The 22,385-nt window shown below is 53.4% G+C and overlaps 9 protein-coding genes across 9 annotated transcripts; 5 read left to right on the forward strand and 4 right to left on the reverse strand.

Moving 5' to 3' along the window:
* Positions 1-209: 209 nt before the first annotated feature.
* Positions 210-2,408, forward strand: J4E86_003186 (uncharacterized protein; the record flags this gene model as incomplete). Its single annotated transcript, XM_051443742.1, has 6 exons — positions 210-336; positions 573-775; positions 828-987; positions 1,047-1,639; positions 1,753-2,082; positions 2,133-2,408. The coding sequence occupies 6 exons, from the start codon at positions 210-212 to the stop codon at positions 2,406-2,408; spliced, it is 1,689 nt and encodes a 562-aa protein (XP_051305237.1).
* A 648-nt stretch (positions 2,409-3,056) lies between these two features.
* J4E86_003187 (uncharacterized protein) lies at positions 3,057-3,708 on the reverse strand (the record flags this gene model as incomplete). Its single annotated transcript, XM_051443743.1, has 4 exons — positions 3,057-3,065; positions 3,142-3,158; positions 3,205-3,563; positions 3,680-3,708. 4 exons carry the CDS (start codon positions 3,706-3,708, stop codon positions 3,057-3,059), a joined length of 414 nt encoding a protein of 137 aa, XP_051305238.1.
* Positions 3,709-4,782: 1,074 nt separating this feature from the next.
* J4E86_003188 (uncharacterized protein) lies at positions 4,783-5,482 on the forward strand (the record flags this gene model as incomplete). Its single annotated transcript, XM_051443744.1, has 2 exons — positions 4,783-4,860; positions 5,135-5,482. The coding sequence occupies 2 exons, from the start codon at positions 4,783-4,785 to the stop codon at positions 5,480-5,482; spliced, it is 426 nt and encodes a 141-aa protein (XP_051305239.1).
* Positions 5,483-6,076: 594 nt separating this feature from the next.
* Positions 6,077-8,989, reverse strand: J4E86_003189 (uncharacterized protein; the record flags this gene model as incomplete). Its single annotated transcript, XM_051443745.1, has 2 exons — positions 6,077-6,371; positions 6,426-8,989. 2 exons carry the CDS (start codon positions 8,987-8,989, stop codon positions 6,077-6,079), a joined length of 2,859 nt encoding a protein of 952 aa, XP_051305240.1.
* An 853-nt stretch (positions 8,990-9,842) lies between these two features.
* On the reverse strand, positions 9,843-11,949 carry CCT6 (T-complex protein 1 subunit zeta; the record flags this gene model as incomplete). The annotated part of the gene is made up of 11 exons (XM_051443746.1): positions 9,843-9,878; positions 9,928-10,118; positions 10,169-10,472; positions 10,521-11,216; positions 11,267-11,440; positions 11,488-11,508; positions 11,558-11,599; positions 11,648-11,669; positions 11,717-11,757; positions 11,808-11,861; positions 11,908-11,949. 11 exons carry the CDS (start codon positions 11,947-11,949, stop codon positions 9,843-9,845), a joined length of 1,623 nt encoding a protein of 540 aa, XP_051305241.1.
* A 280-nt stretch (positions 11,950-12,229) lies between these two features.
* NOP56 (snoRNP complex protein nop56) lies at positions 12,230-13,884 on the forward strand (the record flags this gene model as incomplete). The annotated part of the gene is made up of 3 exons (XM_051443747.1): positions 12,230-12,729; positions 12,781-12,881; positions 12,938-13,884. The coding sequence occupies 3 exons, from the start codon at positions 12,230-12,232 to the stop codon at positions 13,882-13,884; spliced, it is 1,548 nt and encodes a 515-aa protein (XP_051305242.1).
* A 1,311-nt stretch (positions 13,885-15,195) lies between these two features.
* Positions 15,196-17,049, forward strand: J4E86_003192 (uncharacterized protein; the record flags this gene model as incomplete). The annotated part of the gene is made up of 2 exons (XM_051443748.1): positions 15,196-16,757; positions 16,806-17,049. 2 exons carry the CDS (start codon positions 15,196-15,198, stop codon positions 17,047-17,049), a joined length of 1,806 nt encoding a protein of 601 aa, XP_051305243.1.
* Positions 17,050-17,722: 673 nt separating this feature from the next.
* J4E86_003193 (uncharacterized protein) lies at positions 17,723-18,863 on the forward strand (the record flags this gene model as incomplete). The annotated part of the gene is made up of 4 exons (XM_051443749.1): positions 17,723-17,846; positions 17,897-18,182; positions 18,321-18,531; positions 18,612-18,863. The coding sequence occupies 4 exons, from the start codon at positions 17,723-17,725 to the stop codon at positions 18,861-18,863; spliced, it is 873 nt and encodes a 290-aa protein (XP_051305244.1).
* A 2,069-nt stretch (positions 18,864-20,932) lies between these two features.
* J4E86_003194 (uncharacterized protein) lies at positions 20,933-22,085 on the reverse strand (the record flags this gene model as incomplete). Its single annotated transcript, XM_051443750.1, has 5 exons — positions 20,933-20,955; positions 21,010-21,157; positions 21,207-21,686; positions 21,737-21,852; positions 21,902-22,085. 5 exons carry the CDS (start codon positions 22,083-22,085, stop codon positions 20,933-20,935), a joined length of 951 nt encoding a protein of 316 aa, XP_051305245.1.
* Positions 22,086-22,385: the final 300 nt, after the last annotated feature.

A 22,385-nucleotide genomic window follows, 5' to 3' on the forward strand; every position in this document is an offset into this window, starting at 1 on the left:
ATCCGGGAGCTGCATATGTGTTTAGGTGAGCCTCGACCATAGAAGCGGGCGCTCGCTGTAAACCAATCTCTCAACTAGAGTTCGACCTCTGAAGCTAGATCGACACCGGTCTTTACTGCCCAATCGACTCCGAGGCCACCATATCACTCACTCTGTCTCCAAGAGAAGTGATCTTTTGCCCAATCCTCGTTCCTCCTATTTCGCCCCCAATGGCGGCCGGTAGTCATCCGAACGAGACGACCTTTGACAAGTGGGACTCTTCCTGCAGTACGCCCACCGATGAATACAGTGAGCCTGGTGGTGCGTGGAAACAGGACAACATCAGGCTTAACACAGGTAAGCATATCGCAGAGCAGGGCTGTACATCCGAACTCTTATATCACCGTACAGTAGTGTGCATGGCGCTTCGTAGTGCTATGGTGTCGATGGCTGAGTCCACAGCCCATAAAGTTCGCTTGTGTCCAATGCTGGGGGACTCGGGCACACCTCAGCGAGAGTTCAGGCTTCTGAAGATTTTCCACTGACTGTTTTAGAACCAAATGATTGGCCAGAATTTTCGAAAGACATTACAGCCTCGTCTGCCAAAGATCCAGTATCTGCCCACTCGCTGTGGATGACCGACAATATGTCCTTGGAGAACTTTGGAAGGAGAGGCGAGACTCAGATGCCCGATGTATGGAAGCCACAAAAGAAGGAGCTGGTAATCATGATCAGTCTAAGCTTCATATCATTGATGGTGGCGCTGGATGCCACAATCCTAGTCACGGTACTACCGGTCAGTCATCCTCTTGCTCAGTGCCGCAAGGAATTTCTGATATACTCCACAGGTAATAGCACAAAAGCTTGATGGTACTTCGGCTGAAGCGTTCTGGACGGGAACATCGTACCTTCTCACCTCTGCCATCTTCCAGCCGGTCATCGCATCGATATCCGCTGTCTTCGGCCGGCAACAGCTCCTCATCACCTCGCTCCTCTTCTTCACAGTCGGTAAGTCTGAATGCCATTCTGTGTCGTGGATGGTCGCTAACCATGCCTCTACAATCCAGGTACGATACTATGCTCGGTCGCAGACAATTTCACTGAGCTGCTCGGAGGAAGATGCATCCAAGGAATTGGTGGTGGTGGGATTATAACGTTAACACAAGTCATCTTTTGCGACATCGTGCCGCTGAGACAACGCCCGAAATACTTCGCGATGGTTCTCGGATGCTGGAGCATAGGGTCCATCATCGGACCCGTAGTTGGTGGTAAGCTTGTGGAAAGCGCATCCTGGCGATGGGCATTCCACATCAACTATCCATTCTGCGCTATCGGCTTCGCTGTTGCGATCTTGTTCGTGCGCCTTGACGCGGTGGCGAAACTCACATTCCAGGAGAAGCTCAAGCGGGTGGATTGGCTGGGCGCAGTACTCTTCATTGGCAGCATGACGAGCTTGTTGATTGGAATCTCTTGGGGCGGCATCCAGCATCCCTGGGACTCAGTTGCGACTCTTGCACCTATCATCGCGGGGATGACAGGAATCGTTGCGTTCTTCCTGTGGCAATGGTACAGAAAAGAGCACACCCTATTGCCTTTGGCAGTGTTCGGAAGCTGGAGCGCAATCGCCGCTTTTTACAACGCGCTGATAAATGGCCTACTAGTAAGTTCCCATCCAGTCATCACCCAGATAAAAGCTCACATATCAAGCTCTTCACGACCTTGTACTATTGGCCATTCTACGATATGAGTGTTCGCGGGAGATATCCTACCCAGGCGGGTATTGACATGCTGCCGGTCGTCCTCCTCACGGTTCCCAGTTCAGTCATTGTCTCGATATTGACGACGCGTCTTGGACGCTTCCGATGGGCAATTTGGGGTGGCTGGATGGTTACGACACTTGCGTGCGGATTGCAGGTTATGCTCGACGTAGATTCAACAACTGTTGTCACGTCAGCGCTTCTTGCCGTGTTAGGAATTGGCATGGGCATGGTACTGACAAGTCTCAATGTCGGCATTCAGGCTATTTCCAAGCCAGAAGACGCGGCAATGGCCGCGAGCATGTATGGCTTTCTCCGAAGCCTGGGTATGCCCATCGGTGTTGCCGTAAGTTGAGCCTTCATCCGATCTCCTTTCCTAGTGCTGACTCCTTCAAGCTCGCAGGGTCGGTCTTCTCCAACTCCATGTCCGACAAGCTTTCAGAGCTAGGCCTGCCCACGTCGATCGCTCATGACTCCGAGCAATACATCTTCGTCTTGCGCAAAATGGCGGACTCCCCGCAGAAAAGTGCCATTCTTTCTTCGTACATGAGAGGGTTCGATTCGGTCTTCGTCATGGTCACAGGTCTCTCAGCTACTGCGCTCATCGTCAGCTTTATGATCAGAAAGTTCAGCATGGACAAAATACTGGTTGCGCAATTCTCCGCGAAGTGAGTCGCGTTTGCCTAGGCGGACACGCGATTCTCCCGGGATTGGACGAGCTTCGTCTTTTCATGTACATACACAGTGGGGTATTCAGACGAAACCATCAGAAGACTGGTTGACAAAGGTTGACGCGTACGCTCCCAGAATGGAGCTCGTGTGTTGTGGTTGGGTCGACGATGCAGCGCGGTGTCCAGCGCGTCATCTGAGGGGCTAGGCCCACGTAATCGCGCTGCCTCAGGAACGCGCCATTGCGGCGTAACAGTTCCTCGGCATGCATCACTACCACTACAACCAACACCACTGTTTTAAACACGTCTGCGAAATACATGTGCAAAAGAAAAGGGCACCCTCTATCAGGATAATGCTAATCAGACGCGTGTTGCGACATGCACTGTCCCTTTCTTTACCCTGCCAACAGATTTGACACTTGTGAAGCCGACGAGCTTCGCAAGCGAGAGAAAATGCAGCATGGTACGTCCATAGGGTCAAACACGAAGATGACATGCCAATGTGCTAAGCTTTGCAGCCAAGAGATCCGGATCAGCACTTCAGAAAGCTCATCGACATTCTTTTATTCACTATGATACGGAAACGACTGTAAAGTTACCGAGTCCATCGAACGAATCGCACTGAGACTCTTGGACCCTGGAAAATACTCTATGGGGTCTAGCAATAGTCTCCAATGTTGTAACTGGGGAAGACGTGACTGGTTCGGCAGGCCGGGCTGGCACCTTTGACGTACAGTTTGGTCGCTGATATCTCATGTCAGCCTCTTCCCAGAGCCTCGTTATGGCTCGCGACTTACTGTCCACTGGGAGATTCTGGCTCGGCTGTCTCACGATAGTCTGGCTCCTCTCTGCTGGCGTAAGATCGTTCTCACACTGGATTTGTTCCTGGCCACCATTCACAGTAGTACTGCCAGTCCAGAGATCGATGTGGTTGATGCGCGGGCTAGCTTTCCAGTCCGTGTCGCACTGAGCGCAGAAGTCCTCGAAGCGCAAGTACTTTTTCGTGTACGGATCGTATATGATCTCACACTGGTTGAACTCGCCAGGGGCAGAGGCAAAGGTCAGGGGGTCGGCATAGGTGCCCGTACCGCCAGCCTGGAAACCACGGCCGCAGTCGTAGGCAGTCGCCGGACCTGGAGGGTCATTATCGGGGTACCTGGCCACTGTTAGTCTGAAATACTTAGCCAGGGTTTTCGCCTATTGACATGCCCGTAGTAAGTATGGGTGACCTTGGTCACTTTGGTGCAGCCAAAAGCCGCAAGGCTAAAGGACGATAGTGCAACGAGTACTGAAGCGCGCATGATGATGGCTAGGCTTGATATGATTCTTTCCGTGAGCCTTGGATTGATCTGAGAACTTTCTCGAGCTGATCGGATAGACTTTATACTCCTCCCCACACCAAATGTCGGTGGAGACCTGATGAAGAGGCTGTATAGCCATTACTCCCATCGACATTAGTTCTGACAACAAAATTCCATTTTTGGACAAGGCTCTGCATCTAATGAGGGCGCATTTGCTACAATTAGAATATGACGATCCGATGCCAGACACGAATGGCGGGTCGGGGGTCCAAGATCGCTCTTCCGCTCGTATTCCACGGCCTTGAACGTAAATTGCCTGCTTCGTCACGATGTGTTTGCTCACACCATGCCTAAGGCTGACGAAGCTGAACAGATGACATGACATTAATTACTGCGAACCGTCTCCGCGGGAGAAGGCTACGTAAACTAAAGCCGGGAGCGTGCCGTGTCGGGGCCAACCGCTGCGGGAGCCAATGAACACGCATCTCATGGGGTTGATGGCGCATTAGTTCGGTATCACGGCATACTGATTGAGCGCCGGATGCAGGATGCTCTCTAGAGAACTGCCTTGTACGGCGCGAGTTCAGCTCCCGGGCTAGCTCTTCGCCTACGTATGTGTGCTTCCCCGGACTACGATAGGCTGACAGCAACAGGGGTGATCAGGCTGGCTTATTTTCTTGCAGCGATCATTTCTTATCGCATACTGGACCTGTGAAGATGGAGCAACTTTCTAGATTCAGACAAGTGAGCCGCAGTTACGAGCAATATGCTTCCGCCCACTTCTCGATTCTCCTGCTGCAACGCTTCCGGACTCAAGCAAGCCATCAGCGGCACTCGTATCAAGCAAGGCCTTTTCACTTTGCACCATCATGGCGTATTCGAGCTTCAAGTCTTTGATGACCTTCAGCCTTGTGCCTTTCGCTTTTCTTCTTCAAGTTGGTTCTAGCTCGAGAATTGCGACGTTCACAGATAGCCAGTGCAAAAACGCCTTCCAGAGCCTCGACGCGGAGAATGGCTATGTAAGTTTTACCATACGAGCTGCATGAGACATACTGAACGTTTGCAACCAGCCCAATGGTACTTGCACGAGGCTTGCGGACCAAGGCAAATACGGAAGCTTCCAAGTCGTCGGACTGGACCCAGGCTGCAGTGGTAAGAGCGAAGTCCTGAACTTTGCGAGGAGTTTCAGTCGTTGACCATACCAGCGACGATTTACGGAGCCGATAGCGAAGAGTTTGTGCCATGCTCATCGACAGTCCTCCAGTTCACGAGCATAGGGGATTGCCACAATTCGTCCTTCGTCTACTACAGCATCGACGCGTGTACACCACCTAGCGAAATATCGTCATCGTCCCGCTCTGCAACGCCATCTGCGACACCATCGACGTCTCCGTCTTCGACGCCGTCGCCTAGCGTAGCAAGCAAGCCTCGCAAGAGCAACACTGGTGTTATAGCTGGTGGTGTAGTTGGCGGCGTATGCGGGCTCGCTCTCATCGCTGCCGCCGTCTTTCTGCTTCTCCGTCGGACCAAAAAGCCTGGCCAACCACCGGAAGCTCCTGTGGATGAGCGACGGGAAGTTGATGGAAGGAGCGCAATGGCCGAAATGCCACACCAAGGCCCCAAACATGAGATGGACTCGAAGAACATAGCACCACAGGAGCTCGGTGACAAGAAGAGTGTGGACCTGCCACCCGTCGAGCTACCAGGCGACGATGCTACTCGACATTCCCAGCATATAATCGATTCTCAGCTTACTGCCAGTGAGAAGCGCTGAGATATCGGGAGACAACTCTACAAGAGCCGGTGATATGAATCGAGAGAGGAAGCGGAGGTAGGAAGAATTTGGCAGCCGTTTGTCTGATTACACTAGGGCTGGCCCTATGTACTGTCTAGATACGATCTCGAAACCTAGCCTTTTAGTTTACATTCCTCTATTGTACCTGCTACTCCTAAGTATAAGATACAATGCGTGTCAGTGTCAAACAATAGAGTTAGTTAAATACTAGATACCCGATATTAGAGACTAATTAGGTGTATTGTTCTAAAAGACTAGAGACAAATCGCTACCGAGCCACGATAGCGATTACGAGGTATTTATGCCCAAGGCTGAGTCAGCCCGGGCCCTTGTGGGCCAGGACCTGACAGTCAGTACGTCGTCCAGGAATCTACAATGTCATTTGAGTTGCCCTCGGTCCTTATTTTGGGCTGCTGTATAGTAGAAACGTTACTGTACTCGGCTCACAGGTTCTGTTGCAGGACTTGAAGATACTGAATGTTGATGAAGACTGTCCATTGCAGTCACGATGATACCAACTCCTCAAACTCCATACAGAAACATTGGATAGTTATCCAAACCAACTCATACCATCTATGTAGGTCGTTTGAAAGGATGTGCCTCGGTATTCAATACCCATTCATCCAAGCTAATCACATCTTCCTCTGCAAACAGCAGGTAGAAGTACTTCAGTGTCTCTGCTAACCAGAAACTCTCCATCTCGTCGCTGAGTTCGGGCACTAGCTTGGTAACGTCGTCAATGGCCGAGTTACCGTACTCAGTGGTCGTGTGTTGCTCAATGGCAAGGAACATGCGCCAACCTGCGTCGCGCCAGTGACGATCGCCAGTTATGCGGTACATGTACCAGACGGACTCTATCGCTTCGGGGCTATGAAAATGTTAGATATCAAGCTAAGATACAGTTTGGGAGTCAGAGACTTACCGGAGAATGTAACTCTTTGACCCGATCGTTGTAACGCCGGGCGGTAGACGACCCTCTTGAATCCTGTTCTGGACGAAGTCTTTGTGATCCAGGACTGGCTGCGGCGAGTAGACGTATGGGAAGTTTGGCAAAGTCAGATCAGGCTGCGGCGCAAGTTCCGCAATGTTCAGTGCAGGCTGAACTTTGGTTGGCGGACCCTCGCCTTCCTCAGACTCCCCACCCATAACTGATTCGTGATCTTGCAGGGCGCTCGCAGAAGCAGACGGCATGTGTGCAATTTCCACATCATCCACTAGCCCGGCGAGTTGACGCTTATCTAGCGTATCAGCGAATACCATGGTAGACGTGGCCTTGGCTTCAACTGCTGCAGCTGGGGTAGGTGTAGGTAGTGCGGTCATAGCAGCCAGTTGCGCTTCGTACCACGATGAAGCAGAGTGAATCTGCGACTCGTATACTTTGCGCTGCTCTTTGTAACTCTCCATTCGAGACTCGTACCGTGGGTCGATGTACTCCCAATAAGCAGTCTCGTTCCACGCACAGTCCTTCCTGTCCTCACAAGGGGCGACCTCGAACGACTCCGGCATGATGCCGGTTGGTGTCATGCTGTAACTCCAGACGCAGCCCTCCGTCAGCTTCTTCGCGATCTCGAGATCATCGGGGCGATCAAATAGCTTTGCGCCCATGCCAAACATGCCACCGGCAAAACAGGTGAGATGCGCGTTTTCAGCGGTAAGGTCACCCATTTTAGCATCGTCAATATTGGACGGGACATTCAATTTGCCGGAGAAGAGAACGTCTTCCCCTTTCGGAAGCATCGGTCGGAAAAGCAAGTGCTTCTTGACAACATCCATCGACTGTTCGTACATGGACCGGTACTTCTCGATCTGACCACCGAGGAGCAAGTACTGTTTTGGTAGATATTCGTATGTAGAGTCTGACATGCCGCCAAGCGTGAACTCTTCGCGGCCATAGCTGGAGCTCGATGTGAATCCTTGGGGTATGCACTCTGGGGGTGTCGGCCTGGTGCTGGAGGCAGATGAGGTCGAAGTGGGCCCCTGGGCATTGAGCGCCCCCTTTGGTGGCTCAGATCCATCGACATCAAGCTGTCGCCTTTCCACCGGACTACTGTCCCAATTCTTGATTTGTGCCTTCCCGGCCGTTCCAGGGACTATAGACTCTTCCTTTGCGCTCGAGTCGACTGGAGAGTCGTCTGACGCAAGCATGACTGGCTCTGGCAAATCCAAAGGCACGTATTTCTTGCCGTCCGGAGATAGTTCCTCGGTGGGAGAAGGCGTAGCCGGATCGGCCTGGGTCGATAGCTGATCATGTAGGTAATCTGCTGGGGCTTTGAGAGGCTCTTGAGGAGGCAAATCGATGTATTGTCTCCCACACCCGGAAGCGTCCAGGTATGTAGGCCACATCCCGGGGAGTTGAGTTTTGCCTTGGAATTCTTCGAGATGATCCATGATGCGCGCAATAGCATCGTAGTATTTGTGCTCACCCGTGAGCTGCGCAAGTCGGGTGAATTCCATAGAGAGGGAGCCTATCTCGGCAAGAACAACGTGTGAACTAGCGCGGTGCTGTTGGGATGCAAAATCGGGTCTCCAATAATAGTATGTCTCTGGCATGCGGTTCGGTGTGTCAAAGGCGCTGATGAGAATTTCGGCAAGCTCCACTGCCTTGCTTAGCAAGTTCTTGTACTCCTTTTCGCTCAAGTCGTAGGCAGCCAGCAGCCCACCGAGATAGCGAATTGTCGTCTCGAACAAGGGAATATCTGCGCGTGGGGTGGTGGTGAAATCGATCTTGTCCACTGCTTTAACTGCCTCTTCGAACTCGTCTTTCAGCCCCATGATCCACAGAGTATCCAAGGCGTCGACCAGCGTTGCGCCCCAGTGTGCGAAAGGATCTCTGAAAGTGCCCGACTGTGGCCGCAGCTCGTCGTGCAGCCAGGCATTCGCCTTGTATCCTTCCCATGACTTCTTTGCCACACTTCTGATCTTATCCAGCTTTGCAATCCTGTCAACCTTGGCTATGTCATCTTCCTTCTTGAATTTGGCTTGTATCTTTGGTATCGTTTTGGGAGTGCCCGATGGCAGCTTGATGAGCGATTCGGGGGCTACGGGGAAATGCTCCGGAAGCTTCGTCCAGTGGATCGCATCGATGATCGATGATGGTTCTAATGCAGGGTTCGCGATAGCGGGCTGGCCGTGAGGCTGCGGTCGGATGGGTGTAGGGATAGAGGGCTTCTGCTGCTGCTCTGTGACAGCAGGGCTCAATGTCGACGATGCAGCCGGTGTCTTCACGGGAGGTGGCGTCTGAAGCGAATGCGACGTGCTGGCAGCGGGCACATCCAGCTTCAGACTCCTCGTCTCGTGCGCCACAGCAGGGCGCGGCTTCGTGTCCGCCTGCGGAGCCTCCTCAGCGTCGCCTTTCAGGCCAGCTGCCCCAACCGCATTCGATGCGGCTTCTCTCCATGCTGCGGTTGAGCCCCCAAATTTGTATAGCGCTAGTACAGCAATGACAGCGAAGACTAAGAAGGCGCGGTAACGTCGATATCGAAACATGGCCCGAGGGAGTGTGTGGAATCGAAATGCGGGTATCGGTTGCGCTGCGTCGCCGGATGGGGAATGAGTGTGGAAGGAGCGTATGGTATGACTACGTTGTCACTGCCATCGGAGCGCGAACGAGGGGGAAGGAAGCAAGAGTTCGAGCTACTAGCCAGCGAGTGAACGACAGTGGCTGTTTTGGCCGTCTTGTTTCCAACAGGCTTGGCATGCACGCCCTGGAGATCTATTGATGGGTCTGTTGTAGATCTTTTGCACGCCAAGTGCATCGCTGATTCAGAATATGTAGACATGCAAGTACAGTACAAGGAGTCTTGGGACCTGTCTTCTCACAAGACACGTATTCATTGCTGTCGCTACCCATTCGGCACTCTCCCAGCTTCACGATGCCCTGCGCTACCGAGGCCATGCCCCCGCACCAGAGCAGCATCCGTCCTAGCCGAACGCTAAATTTAAGCTTAAATCACCCTGGTCGGCATGCCCGGATAGGGGTCCAGTATTGCCCAGGTGGGAATCTTTGCACGTGTTTCAGCGTGCAGAACCCATCCCTCCCTCGTGAACGAAGTCTCTTTACGCGACGACTCGACAAGTAGCAAGTCTTGACTCTGAAGAAGAAAACAGAAAATAAAACACAGTCACTCTCCACAGAGCTAGTTTGGCCATGTGACGTGGTCGTATTATTTTAATCTATTTAGACAGGCGGCGTGCAACACCCGCGCGGATCAAGTTGTGACCCACGATGTAGCTTTTCCTCCAGCTGTCCGCTTGTTCTGAGCTTCTATGTGGCTAGAACAGTGCGCCGGCAAGAATGCTGCGGTGGCGTATCTGATCGTCCAGAGATAATGCGACGTGATTATTGATCCTCGCCGCCAGGTCCAGGTTGTCGTCCCTGTTCATCAATTAGCTTCAGCCATCGCATAGCACGTGCTTCTACTCACCATTTGTCGTGCCTTCAGCATCTCGTCGCATAGCAGCAAGTTTGATGCGATACCGGTGGCAGATGCTATGGCGTTACGCAGAACTCGGAATGAATCGAAGACACCTTCTTGGGTCGGGTCCATAGCCTCTCCGGTTGCAAGGTTCAGACCAACAACATTACCCTCGGCATGCTCGTCTTGCAGTACAGCCACTGTCACCTAGTAAGTACAGTTCAACGAAGGGAGGCAACGCGATACTTACGTGAGTCTTGGATATCATGACCTGAGTTGGCTGCCAGGGTCTTGGGAATGACAAGCAGAGCGTCCGCAAAAGCTGAGACACCCCACTTTGCTTTACCCTTGACCGTCTTCTTGAATTGCTCGCTCTCAAGATGAGCCGCGCATGCAACTTGGAAAGCACCTCCGCCTGGTACGACGCTTCCGTCGACGATCATGTTGTACACACTCCTCAAACCGTCGCGAACGGCGTCCTTGATCTGAGCGATAGTGTGCGTATTTGGGCCCTTGATGAGTAAAGTGACGGACTTTGGCTCCTTGACATCTTCCTGTTCGCTGTAAGTAGATGCCTCGTCTGAATTACCAGGTCCACTTACGATGAATGTGTACTTCTCCTCACCCAGCTGGTGCTCGTAAACCAGACCTGCCCATCCGAGGACGTCGGGTGTCATGTCGTCTACGCTGTTTTGTGACGTACCGCCGCAAACCAACTGGAGACGCTCCATGTTCCTCCTCTTCGCCCTCCTCAGTGCGAAGATTCCGTTCTTGACAAGGACGTCCAAGCTGAGCGGGTCAATACCCTTCTGGTTTATTATCACGAAGCCCTTCTTAGGGTCGTCTCCGCAGACTTCCTTCTTGAGCTCAACAATCTTCCTCAGCTTCTCGTCCACGAAGCGTCGCTCGCTCTCGACGAGCTTCTCCCGCTGTTCTGCGCTCGAGTAGTAGAAGCCAGAGTTGATTTCAGACTTTTCGTACTCTAAGCTGACGTTGAGAGTCAGGATGTATGCATTCTCCACCCTCTTGGCCATATCCGGATGCCTTGCGCCGTGATCCAGAGCAAGACCTCGGATGAGCTGTGTGTCTGCGGCGGTGCGATGTTGCATGGTCATGATCTCAACCATGTGCAGATCGGGCTTCGCGGGCGCTTGGTAGATGGCAAGGACGGCGTCGACGATATCGGGAGTCAATTGTTCGGCGAGCGAGCTGTTGATCTTGGTGGACAGCGACGTTCTCGCGACAGAGAGGAGAAGTTCGCGGTCGACTTCTTTGGTGAGCTTGAACTCATCAAGGAACTGTACGTGGTCAGCTAATCTTCACTGAGCCAGCTTTCCAATGTCTGTACCTTCAGTGACTCCGTCTTCGCGATGTCGTAACCATCTGCTATCACTCGTGGGTGGAGACCCTCGGCGATGTAGCGATCAGCCTGCTTCAGCAGCTCTCCAACCAACAGTACCACCGATGTTGTTCCATCACCTGTGATCTCATCCTGAGCTGTTGCTGCTCGTGCAATCATAACCTGGCTTGTTTGAGTCGCGATCCGAGAAGGAATGGGGTAGAACGTACGGCAGTGGGATTTTGGATTTGCTGGAATGCGGTTAGCTTTTGCAGATACTGTTGCAGGGCGGTCTCGTACCATTTCTTTGAGCAGAACGCTTCCATCTTTTGTGAGCTTGATCTAGAGAGATGGTCAGACGTGCCATATGTATTGTTCGGGTGGTCGTACTCCTCCGGCGCCATCTACAAGCCTGTACTTATTAGCCTCCTGCCTGAAAGATTGATTGTTGATGCTCACATCTTCAGTGTGCCGCGGGGTCCCAGGTTGGATGCGAGCACCTAATACCAGAGTCAGACGGGCTCATATCTTTACTCTGGAAATTCCATACCTGCTGCAGGCCCTCACCAGCCGAGATGTTTACACGGAGAGCTTCCCCGCGCCTCTGTGCCTTGTTAGCGGTGTCTCTGCGCTGCGAAGAAGCAGCGTACCCTCGACTCGGCCTTGGGGTTGAGTAGTTGTGCGGCCGACATGGTGAACAGAATCTATGCGGGTATCGAACAGTGCAGTAATCAAGCAAAGTGTGTGGCGGGGCAAGATGCAGTTTCCGCGTGCCTGTCGCGTCCCTCTTCTCTGAACATTGAATTCTGAGCGGGCGGCCTGCTAGCGTCGTTGGAGCTCGGACCCCGAACGCAAAAAAGTTCAATTGGAAGCTGCGACCTTCCATCGCGACCGACCACCTCCCACAGCCGAACCTCCCAGCCCGTCGCGCACGAAAATCGCAATATCTGCGCGCCACCAGCTAACGCCACGATGAGTGTAGATTATCTGCTACACGAAAGCCCCGTCGGCTATGCCGTCTTCAAGGTCATCCTCCAGCCCGACACCATTGGCAGCCGCCTCGCCGAAGTGCAGAAGGCCGTGCAAGACCTTGATAAATTCGGAAAGACGGTAGAGCTCGTCGGCCTTGCGCCATTCCAGGGAACCCAGGATGCGCTCTCTGAGATCAACGATGTCTCAGAAGGCATCATGTCCGACTTCCTGCGGGCCACACTCGAGACGAACCTCCCCAAGGCTGGAAAGAAGAAGACCATCACTCTCGGAGTGAGCGAGAGGAACTTGGCGGGTAGCATCAAGTCTGCCTTCCCCCACCTCGCCTGCGAAACCAGCGACACCTCTGAAGTCGTCTCTGATCTGCTCCGTGGCCTGCGCCAGCACAGCGGCAAGCTGATCAAGAAGCTTCAGCCGGGTGACATTGACCGTTCCATCCTCGGTCTGGGACACGCCTACTCCCGAGGAAAGGTCAAGTTCAGGTATGTCTCAGGATAAAATGCGCGCGACATGTATACTGACTCGCAGCACAGCGTTCAGAAGCAGGACAACCACATCATCCAGGCGATCGCAACGCTCGACCAGATCGACAAGGATCTCAACACCTTCTGCATGAGGCTGAGGGAGAACTATGGTATTTTCCTCCATGTCTGAAGACTTGGAACAGCTGCTAATCCGGTACTTCTTCAGGCTGGCACTTCCCCGAGCTCGCCAAGATTGTCAACAGCAACGAACAATATGCCAAGGTCGTCTTGCAGATTGGCGACAAGTCGCGCTTGAGCGATGAGGACCTCCACGAGCTCGCTGCTGTCGTCGATGACGACGAGAGTGTTGCGCAAGCAATCATCAACGCTGCGAGGACCTCCATGGGCCGCGATCTGTCTGCAGCTGACATGGAGATTGTTATGGCTTTCGCAAAGAGAACTGCTTCTCTAGCTGCCTACCGCAAGCAGCTCAGCAACTACCTTGGAAGCCGCATGAACCAGGTTGCTCCTAACCTGGCTGCCCTGATCGGTGACACCGTCGGTGCGCGTCTTATCTCCAAGGCTGGTTCTTTGACCAACCTTTCGAAATACCCTGCCAGTACCGTTCAGATTCTCGGTGCCGAGAAGGCTCTTTTCAGAGCTCTCAAGACCAAGGGAAACACCCCCAAGTACGGTCTGATCTACCACAGTTCGTTCATCGGCCGCACTGGTCAGAAGTCAAAGGGAAGGATCTCGCGTTTCCTTGCCAACAAGTGCTCTATTGCCTCCAGAATCGACAACTTCTCTGAAACCCCAACATCCAAGTTCGGTGAAGCTCTCAAGCGCCAGGTCGATGAGCGCATTGAATTTTACGCATCCGGTGCCCCTCCTGCTAAGAACGCGGCGGTCATGCAAGCTGCCATGAACTCGGTTCTGGCTGACATTGGCATTGAAGACCCCACCGCAACTGCTACCGAGGATGTTGAGATGGCTGATGGCGTCACGGCAGCTGCCACTGAGCAGGCTGTGCGCAAGGAGAAGAAGGACAAGAAGAAGTCCAAGAAGTCGGGTGACGACGAGGTTTCCGAGAAGAAGTCCAAGAAGGAGAAGAAGCGAAAGGCCGGGGACGAGGAGGATGGCGAAAAGAAGAAGAAGAAGAAGAGCAAGGCGTGATGATCTGCCCTTGCGCAGCTGTACTCATACCCTTCGCGCATTCTGTATCGGCGTTTTATGATGTGTCGGTGTTTCTGGAGTTGATTTCTGTACTAGTGGAGAGGATTGGATCTGGGCTATGAGTCTCCACACGCCGTTCACGAATGGTGGACGGCTCTGTATATCTCGAGCTGTCATGAAAGTTACAAAAGCATGATTCTACTATATTTTGAGCCTAACGTGATGCTGGCGGCGTTCGCGTATCTAGAGCCGACCAGGGTGAGGCGTTCCTGAGAGGCCGACCTATGAGGGACCCCTGCAAGAGATCGGCACATCAGCCACATGCAACCGAACTGCAGGACAGCCGTGTAGAACGACTATCTATAGAATACTACATTGCGAACGACGGCATAAGCTGCAAATGTTTGCGCATCACTGCCAGAGAGCAGAAGTCGTCCCCAGTAGACGCAGGTGCTCTTTGTGGCGATGCGCAGATACGCAGGGCAATCAACGTCAGGCAGCGGCTAATGCGCCTCTTTGTACGTCGCATGTTCACGGTGCAATGGAAGAGATGGACCACGATTTGTTTGCTTGTGACGAGGAGAAGAGAGGCAACTAGGCATCGCAGCAGCGTCGACGCAGGACGGTGCGGCAAAGGGGTTGTTGCTGCACGTACAGGCCGTGGCGGCGGCCATGGAAGTGTCAATATGTCATGTTTGATACGCCTCAGACCCGACACAGCAGCCGGCATAGACCCAGGGTTCATTCACAGTGGGCAGCCCCGGACTCGTCGCTGCTCTGGCGTAAACTGTTTTTCTGTTCTAGGGCTCGTCGTAACCCAAGCTTTGGCCCGCTGCTGTCCCAAATCGCTCGAATGCCTACTTGAAGCCCTGAACCCCCCGAGCACGACGGAGGCCGTCTTTCGCACTTTCTCTTCCTCTATTGTTCTCTCTCTTTCCTGTACAATTTTCTGACGCTGCAACTACCTTTCCATCGATACAGCTCTTGCGGCGGCGGCTGCCATCAAACTCTCGTTAGGGATCGAAACTTGGTGTTCCTTGCCGTGCATCAGACGCTCTTTAGACATCTCCCGCGCCGGCTCTCGGCTGCACCTCGACTTTGGTGTTCTCGCAAGCCATTGCAGTAGTCTGCTATCCACGCTTTTTCTGGTGTTGAGTCTACACACGCGCTCCGCCAGCACCAGCGCCCTGAATCTGCCTGCGCGCCTCCGCTGCTCACATCGGGAAATTATCTCGACCCTTTCTGTTGTCGTCTGCACTAGAAGCGCCCCGGTGCCCTTCTGGGGATTGTATCGACCTAGTGTTCGGCGCCATGGCCGACGATGCATCTTCGCCGGGCAGTCTAAGCTCGCCCCCGCACTCGCCTGAGGGCACTCCGACAGCAACTGTCCGCGCAGCTGCAGGTGGTGTTGGTGTTGGAACTAGCACGCCAACCCCTGCAAATGCATCGCCAGCTCCACGCGGCCTTACTGCGAACGGCCAGCCACGCAAGAAGCCAGGTCCGAAACCAAAGGCCAAAGACCCAAGTGCACCAGAGCCAGAAAAGAAGACGAGAAAGCCCCGTAAGTCGGAGCCCAAAGACCCAAATGCCGCGCCTGCGCCACGGAAGAGGAGGACAAAGGCATCGCTCGAGGCACAGGCACAACCAGCCGCACAGGTCGTCGACGAGAAACCGCCTGTGCAGCTATCACCCATACCACAGACTGGGCCCTGTGAATCCGTCCCTGTTTTGCAAGCCGAGCAGCCGCCTGCAGTCGCGCAGCCAACCCGTGTGTTGAGCAATCCCGAGCCGACTCTTCACAGTAATCCAAATCTCTCCCATATCAGCGTTGCGCCATCCACACCACGGCCATCTAGTTCGGGCCAAAGATATGATCCTATCCGGGGCGACACCTTTGAGTCAAAACCGCAGCCTCCAGCAAGCGCGCCTCCGCCACCTGTTTCACCCCCGATCAACCACCGTGCGAGTGCGTCACCTTCCATCACAAGTCTCATTGACCCGCCGTCTGCCAGCAACTCCTTCTATTCACATCCTGCCAAGCTTCAGCAACAGGCATCTATCACATCCGCACCCGTGTCACCTGCCGCCTTCTCCACGCGACCAGCGTCGGTCCTTCCTTCTCAAGACTACTCACCTCAACTCCAACAACAGCAACCGCAAACATCTCTTCAGAACCAGCCTCAGCCGTATCACACTGCATCATCAGGCCCAACTCCCATGGACATTGACACCGAGCCCAGTAAGCCAGCATCCGTCCCAATGGCAAAAGAAAATTCCACAAACTCCGGTACCCTCTCACAATCCAACGCTCCCACTCCACCCGCCAAAACCGTCCGCCAGAAAGAGGCCCCACCACCGCTGCCTTCCGGTAGCGGCCTCTTGTCAGGAACGCCATTCGGTCCTGTTGCCAACGCCAACGGCAGTTCTGAGACCCAAGGCACTAACATCTACCTCACTTTCGACTTGAAGGGACGCGAAAACGTCACCATTAACTTCGCGCAAGAAGTCGAGAGGAAGTACGGCTTCGCTGCTCTACATCCTCGCATTGCCGCACGGAAAGAGCGCCAGCGTCAGATTACGGCAGCAGGTGCAGCACTGGAGCGGGCTGCAGGTGGGGGCTCAAACGACGACCAGTCTGTCGACTTATCGGAAAACGAAAGCAACGTCGAGATGGGCGGCATGGACGATGAGACATCGGCCAAGGAGAACGGAGGCAAGAAGCGACGCAAGCGCAAGCAAGAAGATTACGACAAGGAGGACGACTTCATCGATGATACTGAGCTGGCTTGGGAACAACAAGCGCTCATGGCGAAAGACGGCTTCTTCGTCTACAGTGGCCCACTCGTTACCGAGGAGAAGCCAACTGTGGAGAGGTACGTGACCACCAAAACTTCAGACCAGACTAAGCTAACACTGAGTAGGGCCGATGGTACCGTTCGACGTGGACGAGGACGTGGACGTGGCGGCACCGTACGAGGCGACGCGTCAGGTCGTGGTAGAGGGCGTGGAGGCGGTCCAGGTTCTCGTGGTGGTTCTACTGTCCGCAAGCCCCGCGTTACTAAGGCTGATCGTGCACAAATGGAACAGGAGAAGGCAGCTCGAGAGTCTATGGCTAAAACCCTGACCAACATGTCTACTCACGCCGGCCAGGCTAGCGCCATGTAGCACACCGGCCTTCGCCAAACGGTCAATCCTGAGTACGGTCGGGTGTGTCACTTTGGCTATCATTCGCATCAGGAACCCCAGCATGGGCTTCCATTTCGGGTTCGACTTCCTGTATTGTTTAGTTATCTATAAGATACCGTTGGCTAGGGAGATGGCTCGGTCGACACCGCAATAGCCACCCAGCCAGCAGGTCATCAAGTCGGAGGGCGTTCGTGTAGGCATTACTTTAGCCGGCGTTATTCTCACGACGGTTCATAGTCGTTTCCAAGACCATAGAGCTATTACTCAAAATCAGGATTACTTTCTATTGCTGTTTGTTAGGTTCTCTGTGGGATCGTTGTCAAGAGTGATTCGGGCATAAGACATGCGCGGACAGAAATCTAAAGCTCTAACCGCATCTTGGGCGCTGTACCTTCTCATTGATGGCTCGCTGCGTTTGTTTTACCTTCAGCGGTGAGTGCGGCTCCTGCCTTTTGTCCAGTCGCTCTTACCTCTCAAGGCAGTTCTACGTCACGCTCGCGTATACCATCTTGCACACCACGCTCCCAAAAATTCCTCCCTACTCGTTCACGGTTCCCATCAGCTCCGGTATTTCATCCTTATGACACAACTGTTACTCAGTCTATACACAGAAGGCATTCCGCTCAACACAACAGGTGATCAGTAAAGTATCATGGTCGGCCTGACAGCTTACTACACTCCTCTACCCGTCGACGTAGCCCTCGGCGAGCACTCACGCAAGTTCTACGATGGGACGTACAAATGGGATTCAGAAGGCTTCACCGATGACGCCGGAGGTAAGTGAGATGTACAACCTCGCGAATACTTCCACGACTGACCAATCCAGTCTATCGCGAATTCGACTGCTACGACCCTGATGCTCGTGCTCCCACACCCTTGCCACCGCTGTGCTTGAGCGACGACGACCAAGAGGCTGGTGCAGTGGGAGAGAAGATCCACGATGGAGAATACGAAACCGAGAGAATGGAAGAGGACCCCGAAATCTTTACGTTCGCATCAAATGTCAAGAGCGCGGGTGGCGTTATCACTTTACGACGTGATGAGCTATTTCGGGGTCACGCTGATAGAGACCATCTCATTGGCAAAATGGAGAGTGCCTTGGTCGAAAGCAGGTATGTACCATACTAAAGCACGTCAAACATTCAATCCACGCAGCTAGTAGCCTACATGAGGCACAAAACTCCACTGTCGCGCCTTTTGACACCATCCTAGGCTCACAGCCAGCGCAGATAAGCTAACTCGAACAACAGATCAAAGAAGGTACACTTGACTCTGGAAGAGTGCTGCGGCGTGTGCGGTATACCCGAACACCTCAATCCCGTTGAAAAGTCGCCAACAAAACTGAAGATCAAATTCGTCACGCCTTTGAAAGCAACCAAACCGGACCCACGCATGTTCTTCTCACCTTCGGAGTTGTCGGACTGTCCTTCGGATATATCGGAGTGGGATGTTGGCAAACCGGTAAGTAGATGCGAGGCTCTCTCTGAAGCGAGACTCTCATCGCTCCATTCTACTAGAACCAGGACTGACATAAACTACAGGTATTGAAGGCGAGAACTTTTGCGAACCTAGTTATCGACGAAAAGCTCCAACAAGGCACTGATGAGGAACCACCCCAGAAGCCTACAACACGCGGCGTCGCACAAAAGGTCAAGAGTAAGAAGTCGGCGGCCAGGCCAACCAAGGCGTCGCCTACGATTGAGTCACTACAAACTGGCAGTTATATAAGAGGTACTGGGGAGGCATCAAGGCGTCGGTCTACGAGACTTAGTAGCTCTCAAGGTGGCAAGTAGACATCTGTCTTGACTTGAGGCGTTTGGCGATATTTTCGGTCATGAGGAGGTTTCCATCTTTCATGATGTCCTCTGAGACGATGTTAGGCCCAGAAGAAAGGGAAAGTGTTCAAGCGCTATTGGGAAGCACATTGATTGGCGTTGGAAAAAGAGCGAGCTCGATCAATGAAGTGCGAGATTGCGATATGATACCCCAATAACAACAGTCCCACCTATGACCACCAAACCCGTCACCTTCCCAGAAATACGTCCCCACACCTCTCCGTCTCAGCATGTTCATGATAAAGCGCACACCTCGCGCCCCTCCAAGGCTTACAAGCCTCCCACTTCTTCACCTTCTTCCCACTATTCTCTTCTCCATCCGTCCCCTCCTCTTCCACAACCTCAAACCTCCCAACCTCCCACCGCGCCATCGCAACACCTCCCTGAACACAAGCCGTACAAAACGCCACACAGCAATCGTCACAAGCCACCGCTCCACACCTAGGCAGTAGTACAACTCCACAGTAGTCACATCCGCGTGTCGTGTGCCAGGACATGGGACACCACATGCGCAACCTATGCCGTTGCATAGCCTGCGCACACGGTCGTTTCATATGCACCGTCAGATCGCGGAGGAACTCTGCATGCCACAGCCCTGCATGCAATTCCAGCAATCGATCTGTCTTTTTGAAAGCAAAGAGATCTAGCACGAGGGTACGGATAGGCGCCGAATCGCGGATGTCTTCGTATAGGATACGTGTATCGGAGGGTGTTAGCACGCTGTTGGTTTCATCGGCAAGGTCGCTTATTGTGTCTATGATGGCGTTTCTCGCGCCTTCGAGTCCTAGCCGGTCGGCTAGGGCGTAAACGTGTAGGAGGGTGTAGTATGCTGGTTTTCGGTCTTTGTATGGGATCGGTACTGTTTGCTCGTAGAGCCAGGTGACGAGGAGTTGAAAGTCGTCGACTGCGACATCGTCGAGTGTTATGCTGTTGTTGCTAGATTCTGCAAAGTGTCCTGTGAGCGCGGCACGGAAGTAGGAAGATTTTGATGTGAGGAGGCTGGTTTGGATGTGGAATGGTGTGAGTTGAGGGCCGACTAGGATTGTGCTGGTAGTGGTGAAGTCGGAAACGTTCGCTCTGGTTAGGTACGAACTTGAGTTGCCTCGTTGTGTAGGCCGACTGCCTCTGAATGTGTATGGCGGTGGGAGGTTTGGAAATGGAATGCGACTGGGGTCGTTACCAACACTGCGTGGGCTGGTATGGCGCGTCATGGCTTGTGAGTCAGTCGTGCAAGACCCTACTCCCTTGCAAGATTATCGATGGTGGTCCGTCAAACGCGCAAGCTAGTATCGATCGACACTCTGATTAAAGTTGGAGGAATGCGGCGGAGATTTGGTATGGACAGTGGTAGCCTCGAGCTTTGAAGAGGAGGATACAGTCATCACAGGCAGACTGTCATTCAGAGTCACGAAAGGTTGTTTCGAAATGTATCCTTGACTGCACCCACGGCAGTGACAACGAACAAACTTCTTTACGGAACTTCATTGAGTGAACAATCACCTTGTGTGCATGCGCGGATGACGAATGGTGGCTTTGTTGTTGGCCCAGCAAACGCCGCGCCGTAACCGGGTCTTTGTCTCGACACGGACCTTTGGAATGAGACAGGACGATCAAACGACACGATAAGCCATCGGACAGAGGGGATGACTCGGACAGTGATGAGTGGAAAAGCGCTATATGCGTTTGTTTGGCATTCGATGATACCTAAGTCGTGGTTCTCGTAGATTAAGGACCGAGACAACCCATATGAGGTGCCTCGAGCTGCCTAGTACTCCGATCGTCCCTTTCGCGATCTGATGATTGCTTGCAAGATAGTGTTGCACGTGTCAGAGGACGATGTATGAGGGACAATCTCACCAACTATTTTACACTTCCGCTAACGCCCCGAGTAGCTCAACTATTGAGATGCGTTATATGTTTATACATGAGAGGCTTTTATTACTTCGTGAAAGCACCGGCAAAGCGTCGTGTTGTATTGTCTGAGTCGGGTTTCAGACGTTGGCGATGCTGTTCGATTCGGTTTGAGCTTAGGCAACGAAGTTCTTGATGTCTGGTGGTCTGTTAGCTCCTGACACTGGAACTGAGAAATGTAAGCGCAACTCACTGTTGAGCCACTGAATGTACTCCTTCTGCTCCTTGTGGTCAATGTAGTCGGGGATGAATAGGGCAAGACGGGTGTTGATGCCACGCTCCTCAAGGTACTTCTCAAGGAGAATCTGGAGGTCCTCGTCTAGGTTGTTGAAAGGAGGGCCCTGCTGAAAGTTAGACTCGTTACGATCTCAATGCAACATTTGCACATACAGTGTAGAGAGCACGTCTTGACCAGTCCTTCTCGGCAGTGGCAGGGTCAGCCAGATCGGCGGTAGGGAAGTAGTAGAGGTCCTCGATGAGGAAGTCGCCGTCCTGGGCGGTGGCCTCGATAGCGAGAGCACCCTTGCCGGGACGCTCGATGCGAATGCTAGCGTGAGCGGGGAAGCCCTGCTGTTGGCCATCGTCCTCGTAGTCGTCCTCAAGTTCCTCGCGATCAGCGGGAGCAACACGGTCCTCGGGAGCTACGCGAATGTTTCCGTCTTGTGTGGTGCCTTGGTTGATGGCACCCTTGGTGTTGGCGCCGCCAGACTGCACATCCATGTCGGCATCGTCGTACATGGCATTGTCCTCAGTAAGCTCATCGCTGGGCTGGTTGTTGTTGAGGTCGGCGGTGGTGAAGGTGATTCGGATCTTCTCGTCGTTGTATGTGCGGGTAAGGACGACTTCCTGGTTGCCTGCCTTGTCCTCAATCTAATGGCTGTAAGCATTCGGCCAGTAGCAATGGTGTTGTAGGGTCGCACCTCGAAAGGGCTATTCTCAAGGTACTCCTTGATGTTGGCGGAGAGATCCTCGTCCTCCTTCATGCCCTCCTCCATGGAGATCTCGCTCTGGATCTTTGCGACGAGCTCTTCATTGACTAGATCGCGTTAGCAGTGTTCTCTCACTGCAATGTATCCTATACGTACTACCGCTGTCTTGCCTCCGCGCCGCTGACATGTGGAAAGAAGCTGTGAGGCGGGGGATTGGGGCAGCCCATGCTGGCTGGAAAGCTGACGTCTGTCGCAGCGACGACTGCGGGCGGACAGCTTTGGTGGAGAAACGAGCAGCAGACCGCGGGGCGCTGCGGGCGAGGTTGCGTAGGGACATCATGGTGGACTAAAGAGGTGTGAGTCTTGACAGTACCGTGTGACTGGAATGCAACTTCAAGATGGCGATGCGATAGATGGCTCTCGAAAGCGTAACTTTTCGATGGCCCAAGCGCAGGCGGGCTGATGTCAAGCGGGATGCTTGGCGCCGAAATGCGGGCCCGTTGCTCACCTCCGTCCTCGGCCGTCTTGATGGATTCAGTATTTTGTGAACCTGGGGAAATCTAGTACACATTGGCGCGTCGAGTTCCCTCCAGCTGTGGTTCCTGTTGTTTTTCAAGGATCTAGATTGGTTTCGAGTGCA

The sequence above is a fragment of the Alternaria arbusti genome (genome assembly GCF_024043155.1).
Source record: "Alternaria arbusti strain BMP 1465 chromosome Unknown scaffold_3, whole genome shotgun sequence".
Lineage (NCBI taxonomy): Eukaryota > Fungi > Ascomycota > Dothideomycetes > Pleosporales > Pleosporaceae > Alternaria > Alternaria arbusti.